Raw genomic sequence first — 7,600 nt, 5'->3', positions numbered from 1 at the left:
GCGGGTGCGGAGCTACGGCGCCAGGCCCGGGATTGGGCTGGGACTGGGCCGCGGCAGCGCCAGCGGATCCGCTCTCGCTCCTGCGTCTTCTTCGGCCGCTGCTGCCTCTCCGTCTGCGTCTGCGACTCTGTCTGCAGCCTCTGCAGGAAAACCTCGAGCGCAGAAGAGAGGGACGGCAGCAAAATGGCAGTACGCGCAGGCGCGGCAGAGAAGCCGCAGAGAGGGCGGGAAGGGGCGGGAGCTGGCGTGCAGGCGCCCTGGTGGAGGTAGGGCGAAAGGAGATGGGGGAGGGGCGCGCAGGCGCTCTAAGAAAGCTCCGCGGGCCTGGGTAGGGCTCATGCGCAGGCGCGAAGCGGGAGGGGGGGGGGCTGTGCGAGCTGCCGAAGCCCCGCGCTGCATCAAAGAAAGCCCAAGGGGTACAGCTCGCTCGCGTCTTCCCCCGTTCCCGCAGCCCCCGGGAGGTCTCTAGCAGGCGGCCCGCGTTCTTGTTATCTTCCTCCGGGGCTTCACGCCGACCGTGTGCTTGCGGTCCTGATGGTGTGGGTCTGCCGGCCCACCGACCCACCCGCCCGTGTGCCGCAGCCCGTCTACCCTCTCCCCCGCCCCCTCCCACAATACCCCGTGGCGAGAACTGGAGAGCTCAGCGCAATGCGGCGCAGCCCACCCCTCGCCGCCCTACCAGGCACTCCACCCCCTCGCTCCGGCCTTACCCAAACAGCGGACTGCGTCTGCGCACTGGGAAGCGACTCCCCCCACCGCCTTTGGGGGGCTAATAAAACTGAAGCTTATTACTGCGCAGGCGCTATAGGCCCCTCTCCAGCTCCCACACCCCCACACACACACCGGGAAGGGACGCCCGGGAAGCACATCCATTCCACTGCCCCGCCCCCCTTTTCCAAGGAGGCGGCCTGGATTAGTCCCACGTCTCCAACTAGTGGCCTGAGACCTCTTGTGGAGGCTGGGCCAGTGCCCACCTGTCCCCGCAGGCCCCCCACCCCGGGCCCTCGCACACAGTCCAGGAAGGGGGGGGCAAACACCTTTATTGCCAGTGCAGAATGCGGGGGCGGGGCACGGGAGGGGGGGCGATGGAGAAGAGAGAGCAGGCAGGGTGGGGGGCTTCTCAGCGCCCCGGGCCGGCGCCGGGCCTGCCTCCTCCCCGGCTTGGGCTCCGCGGACTGAGGGAGAGAGGAGGGCCCGGCCGGGGCTCCAGGCTGGGGGTGGGGGGCGCACGCACACCCCCTGCTCCCTTCCCAGCCTTCACCGGTCCATGCTGTCATCCGTGGGGGAGGAGAAACACACCTGGAGCAGCTTCTCGCAGAATTCCAGCTCCTCCTGGAAGGAGGAGGGGGGCCTCCGTCAGGGAGCCCCTCCCTGGCCTCCCGCCAGGCCGCCCCCTTCATTAGGCTCCGGAAAGGGGTCTGGGGTGAGCCTGGGCAAGCTTCCCGCATCCCAGGATCTGAGGCCTGGGCCGAGGGGGGCAGCCCCGGGGCCTGTACCTGGTACTCCTCGTGCTGTTGGAGCAGCTGACATCGATGCCGGAGGAGCTCCTCTAGCCCCAGTTCAATCTCCCGGCACTCCCGGATCCCTTGGGGAAAATCTGTCACCAGGCTGGGGAGGGGGACGGAGGGAAGGAAGAACAGTCACCCCAGGGGCCCTTGGGGGAGCCAGGGACCCCCACAGCCTGCCCTGAGGGAAGGGGATCCTCACCCACAAAGTGCCCCCAGCACGTGCTCGTGGAAGGGGCTGTGCTCCGTTCGGATCAGAGCCACGAGCTGCTGGACCATTCCCATGGAACACAGGGTGCCTGGAGGTGGAGGGAGAAGGGTCAAAGCCTGCCCGCCTCTCTTCAGCGAGCCGAACCCACTGCTGACTGGCATTTGAGGCCCTCCCTCCACGCGGGGCTGCTCCAAAGTGTTGGCCCCCCTCACCTCCCACAACTCGCCTTCCCTGTGCCTCCCCCTGTGCCTCCCCCCCAGCCGCCCCCCACCTTTGTGCTCAGGATGGCCCACCAGCAGGTTCTGCAGGAGGAAGGCCGACTTCACCTTCAGCTTCACCACGTCCCTCTGCATGGCCCGCATCAGCACAGAAAAGCCATCCAGGCGAAGGAACTGGAGCAGGCCAGCCTCCTGTTCCCGGACCAGGCCTGGGGGCGGCAACAAAGGGCCATGCCCTGAGAGACAGCCTCCAGCCCCCCTGCAGCCGGCTGGACTCACTGGGCCTGCCGCTGGGCACCGAGGGGAGAGGAAACGGGCCCAAGCTTCGCTGGAATTCGGAAGGCTGCTTGGAGGAGGGGGACTTGAGTCGGCCCTGGTTAAGCCGGGGAGCTCACTGATCTGAGAACAATCCAGCCAGAAGGGAGAGCCAGAGAGGATCGGAGGGTCCTGGGGAGGAAGGGCTTTGAACGACAACCAGAGCATTCTGCCCAGAGGGCAAGCAGTAGGAGAGGGGGGCCTGGTCAGGCCTGAGCCTTAGGGAAGCACGTTAGGGGGACGGTGGAGGCCAGCACAGTCTAGGCCCCAGGGTGGGAGCAGCCTCATGAGAGAAGGGGCAAATTGGAGAAGGCTGCAGAGGTGAAATGGCCAGACCTGGGCGCCATGCTGGCTCGAAGGCTGAGAGAGGAGGCTGGGTGACTCCGATGGGGGGGGGGGGCAGGAGCTGGTGCCCCCAGTGATGAGGAGGAAAGGGGAGGGGGCAGGAATGGCTTCCGTTTGGGACATAAGGACAGTTCTGGCTTTGTGCACAGTCAGCGTGACCTAAAGAAATCTGCATTCCTAGGAATACCTGTTCATTTTATGGACTATGCGGGCTCTGGCTTCCTGGCGCTCCCCACTCTCTCCTCCTCGGCCCCCTCCTCCCTCCCCCCAAAAAGCAAAAGCAGAAGAGGGAGGGTAGAGAGGCCTCCCCCAGACAGCAGCTCCGCCTTAGCTTGGGCCCTTTGCCCCTGCTCAGGCAGGCCCTGAGGTGCTGCTCCTCCTCTCCTGCTCCCCCCAGGTCTCCAGATGGCTGGGCTGGCCCCAGTTCTCTGCCCCAGCTGCCATGTGTCCTAGAACCAGCCCCGCAGGTGCACGAGCCCTTCCTGCCTGCCTCCCTCCCTCCCCCAAACGCCAGGACAAATTCATGTTCTATGGAATGCTTTACAGAGAGGTCTGTGGCACAGTCCGCTGCCATGATGCCAGAATGTCTGTGTGCTGAGTTTAAGAAATCGCCTTCACACTCAGTCTGAGATATCTGAAAGGCCGCTGGAGGCGGGAGCCTGGCCCAGAGTCTGAGAGGGGCCACGAGATCCCCAAGAGCTGAAGGGGTCCCCAAGGAAAGCCTAGCAGGACGGAATGTTGGGGTGATCTGGAAGGGGATCCAGCAAAGGAGACTGAGGAGGAGAACAGGGAGAGACTGGGCTGATGGAAACCTAGAGGGAAAAGGCTGCCAAGGAATGGAGAAAAGGAGAGAGAAAAGGGCCCTGAGGTTTGGCCACTCCAAGCTCATCGGGAACTGGGAAGAGGCAATATGGGCGGAATGAGGAGGTCAGAAGGCAGAAGGAAACGGTAAGAAGAGAGCAGAGGCACCCCTCATGGATGGCCTTTGCAAGGAGTTCAGCCACAAGAGCTAGATCACAGACAAGAAGCCCAAAGTGACAGACAACAGGCCATCGAGTCTTTGGAGCCAAAGGCACTCTGCCTTCCTCCCTAGGACCAGGCCGTGAGGGTACTAGGAGATTCCAGCCCCATCTTCCCAAAAATATCCTTTTTGGTCCTGCCTCAAGCCCTCAGGGCCAACCCGGAAACCCCCTAAAAAGCCTTGGCCCTGCCATTTCCAGCCTCTCTCCCCGCCCCCGCACTATGGGTCTATATAGGGATTGGCACTCACAGGAAATGGCATAGAGGGCTTTCACTCGCACTGTGTCACAGGGGTCTCTGTCAAGCAGTCGAAGCAGCTTTCGTAGGGCGCCCAGGCCCAGCACCTGCTCCTGAATGGCTGCCACATTCTGGCTGCATGTGCCAATAAGGTGGGCCGCCCGCCACCGCAAGCCCTCTGCCCCTGCCTCCAGGTAGCGGCCCACCAGTAGGTGCATCCCGGACAGCTGGCAGAAGTCTGGACCCAGCCAAGAGAAAAGGAGAAGGTGGTAGTTAGCACTGAGTCTCTTTCCAGTGGGGTCCCATAGACTTCCAAATCCCTGCTCAATTTTCTGTGCCTACAATAGCCTGCCTCCCTCCCTCCCTCCCTCTGGCTCCTCGCCATTATGTCCACAACTGCCATTGCCATCTTCAGTAACTCATAGGACTCTGACAACAAAGATCTCATTGGATCATGGCCACAAACCCTTAGAGACATCCTACATGTACGACCCCCTGGCGGAAGATAAACTGAGTCTGAATGAAGTTAACTCATTTGCCTGTGGTCACAGAGCTCACGAAGTAGCAGAGGTGGGATGTGGACCAAGGTCTGCCCAACTCTGGATCTGATATTCAATCCAATCCACCACTCCGGAGAATGAGGACTAAATCTTTCAAAATGAACTGCAAGTCATCTGCTCCCAGAAACCCTCTCTGCTCCCCAGACTCCTTTGTTTTAACCTCTCCCTAGCAATTATCAGAGATGTTGGTATCTTATTTCCTCCCAGAGTCCATGACCTTATCCAAGGTACTTGTCCCAGAAGAAGAACACAATGTCCTTTAGAGATCTAGTTTTCTTGATTTTGGATAGGATTTAGAACAATGGGAAAGGTCCTTGAGATCACTTGACCCCAAGGTTGGCCCAAGACTGGACTGGGGAGCAAATGGATAAAATATAATCACTTATTTGACATGTGGATGGAAGGAATGACAGAGCCATCTAGGACCTTCGAGATTGTCTTGTCTCCCTTTTATTTTTATTTATTTTTTAATTTTTATTTTAAACCCTTAACTTCTGTGCATTGGCTCCTAGGCAGAAGAGTGGTAAGGGTGGGCAATGGGGGTCAAGTGACTTGCCCAGGGTCACACAGCTAGGAAGTGTCTTGAGGCCAGATCTAAAACCAGGACCACCTGCCCTATCTGTAGTTTGCCCATCACTGCCTCAAGCAGTTCCCTAATCACGATGCCCCGAGAATTGTTTAAGGCAGTGATGGGCAAACTAGGGCCTGGATCTGGCCCTCAGGGAATAGTTTGCCCTTCGCTAGTCTAGACTATCAAGGCTAGAAAGACACTTCAATACTGTATTGACCAATGACCCAACCATGCTCATTTTACAAAGCAAGGAACTGTGAGGGAGAAAGAAACCAAAGCAAGGTTCCATGGTGAGTCAGCCTCAGACTAGGGACCTTCAGGCTCTGAAACAAAGAGCAAAGCCAAGAATGGAACCCAGGAACTCTGGCTCAGACTCCAAACACAGCTCGTTCCACTGTGTCACCCAGAAAGAACTATGGCCCTGAAGGAAGTAATCTTGCCTTAGTGTTAAAAGATGCAGGATCTAGTGGAAGCTCTGATCCTGCCTCAAGGAATGACACTAAAGGCATCGAAAGTCTTCTCTCTGGACCTCATCTTTCTCCTCTGCAAACAAGCTATTTCCCTAGGCGGGGTACTGGGAGGAGGAAGGAGGGGCTCACCTGCAGCATTGTCCATATTCTCACAGAGGTCGGCCAAGAGCTCCAGAGCTCCCTCCCGCTCCTGCTGGTCAGCTGTCAGCTCAGCCTCCCCAGCTGCGAGGGGTGTAGGTAGGCCCAGAGCATGAAGACAGCTTTTCATTTGTTCCACCTCTTCCCTTGGGCCTCGGAATGCTGCCGACATAGCCTCCTGCAGCCATTGACGTCGCTGGCATGGTAGACAAGAGGATTTGGTTATATCTGCCCCTAGCCTGCCCCCACCCCCCAATTCTTCGGCGACCTAGATGTCTGAGCCCCAGCTCCTGCCCCCCTGAGGAAGCAAACATTCTCTCCCCACGTCACCTCAAAGAATCAGACATCCAGGCCTCACCTCTTCTGTCATGGGCTCAGGTGGGGGTTCAGGGTCACCAGGGCAAGCTGTCACTGCCATCTGCAAGAGGCCTTGGAGGCTGTGGGGATGCGAGGGGTTCCCCGAGGAAGCAGACGAGCTAGCCTCCTCCGGGGCCGCAGGCAAGGCCAGGGGAAGATGGCTACCTTCAGAGCCTGGGTCTGCCATCAGGGGTGATAGGGTGGGGGTGTGACTGGGGAGATGTCCTGAAGTTATCTGATCCGTGTTTTGGAAAATCTGGAAAAATGGGGTAAGAGGAAGATTGAGGAGGGAAGGGGGTGAGGCTAGCCAAAGACTGGGTCCCATGACCCCCATCATGCTTATTCCCCAACTCTGGGGCCTGCACCAGCCCCTACTTGCTTTTAAGACAACCAACACTTTTCTCATTTCCCTAGCAACAGACCCTTCCTCATCTCCATAGCAAAATGGACCCTTCCCCTATTTCCCTAGTGACACATCCCTTCCCAAACATCATGGCAACATGTCCTTTCTTCTTCTGAAGACAAATGCACTTCAAGCACTTCCTAGCTGTGTGACCCTGGGCAAGTCACTTGACTCCCACTGCCTAGCCCTTACCACTTTTCTGCCTTGGAACCAATATACAGTATAGATTCCAAGACAGAAGGTAAGGGTTTAAAAAATAAAAATAAAAAATAAAAACAAATGCATCCCTGCCTCCATCTCCACAGCAATCCATCCCTTTCCTATCTCCATGGCAACACTTTCTTTCTCTTTCTAAAGGCCGGTCCATCCCTACCCCCCCTTCCCGTTGCAACAAATCCCTTCGCTGTCTACCCAGCAACTCGTCTTTTTCCCCATCTCCATGGTGATCCATCCCCTCGCTATCTCCATGACAACGGGCTTTTCGGCATCCCTTCCCTAACTTCTCGGTCAAAGCCTCCCATCTCCATAGTAACAGACCCCCTCCTCTTTTTCACCGCAGACAGCTCAAACCCCTCCCTGTCCCCTTAGCAACAAGCGCCGCCTTCCATAGCAACAGAGCCTCTGTCCCCGCGCTCCGAGACGCTCGCTCTCCGGAATCCCCCGCAGGTCTCTAAAGCAGGCCTGGTCCCCTCGGCACTCCCCAGAGTCCGTGCCCTCGCCCCCTGGGCCTCACCTCCGCGGGCCTCACGACCCACGCCGCCGCCCGCACCTGCCCGCAATGGGCGCCGCCATATTTGTCGGAAATGCGTCAGGCCTCGCCGGAAGGCCCCTTCGCGTCAAGCCCCGACTTCCGGCGGGGCCAGGACGGCGGCGAGGGGCGGGGCCGGGCGGAGGAGAGACCTGTTGGCTGCTCCCTGCTCTCCCGAGGCCCCCCGCACGTGCCAGCCTCGTCTCTCCATGGGATCCAGGACCCCCCACCGCTCCAAGTTCAAATCCCGTCCCCATCTGGCCCTTCTCCGCGACCCCGACCCCTTCCGGACCACCCCTCCCTCAGGGCCCGCCCTCTGCCTGCCTCGGTCCAATCCCTCACTCTCTGGCGGCCCGCCTCACTGCGCAGTCGCAGAATAGCCTCTTTCCCCCCCCCCCCTCTCTTCCCCTCCCTCTCTCCCCACCTTGCCGGCGGTGCCGCTCCTGCTGGGGCTTCTGGGACTTGTAGTTCTCTCTCCGCGCGAGGCGGGGAGGTGAGATGA

At 59.4% G+C, this 7,600-nt stretch overlaps 1 protein-coding gene across 2 annotated transcripts; it reads right to left on the bottom strand.

The window, feature by feature from the left end:
* Positions 1–1,022: 1,022 nt before the first annotated feature.
* On the bottom strand, positions 1,023–7,188 carry HSPBP1 (HSPA (Hsp70) binding protein 1). 2 transcript variants are annotated; one of them, XM_044667119.1, is made up of 8 exons: positions 7,084–7,188; positions 5,949–6,203; positions 5,582–5,786; positions 3,865–4,089; positions 1,988–2,143; positions 1,708–1,804; positions 1,497–1,608; positions 1,023–1,332 (listed from the first exon to the last, which is right to left on the bottom strand). In XM_044667119.1, exons 2-8 carry the CDS (start codon positions 6,132–6,134, stop codon positions 1,258–1,260), a joined length of 1,056 nt encoding a protein of 351 aa, XP_044523054.1. In that variant the 5' UTR covers positions 6,135–6,203; positions 7,084–7,188; the 3' UTR covers positions 1,023–1,257. The 2 variants fall into 2 exon arrangements, with proteins under 2 accessions (XP_044523054.1, XP_044523055.1); XM_044667120.1 differs by lacking the exon at positions 7,084–7,188 and adding an exon at positions 6,888–6,910.
* Positions 7,189–7,600: the final 412 nt, after the last annotated feature.

This window comes from Gracilinanus agilis, chromosome 3 (assembly GCF_016433145.1).
Source record: "Gracilinanus agilis isolate LMUSP501 chromosome 3, AgileGrace, whole genome shotgun sequence".
NCBI lineage: Eukaryota > Metazoa > Chordata > Mammalia > Didelphimorphia > Didelphidae > Gracilinanus > Gracilinanus agilis.
The sequence above is the reverse complement of the archived record's forward strand: the minus strand, read 5'-3'. Positions and strand labels throughout refer to the sequence as shown.

Coding starts and splice junctions, on each gene's coding strand:
- HSPBP1 (XM_044667119.1), bottom strand. CDS start 6,134: ATGGCAGACCCAGGCTCTGAAGGTAGCCATCTTCCCCTGGCCTTGCCT. Junction 2,144..3,864: donor AGCCCTCTATGCCATTTCCT/GTGAGTGCCAAT, acceptor TGCCGCCCCCAG/GCCTGGTCCGGGAACAGGAG. Junction 1,609..1,707: donor GTGCTGGGGGCACTTTGTGG/GTGAGGATCCCC, acceptor CCCCCTCCCCAG/CCTGGTGACAGATTTTCCCC.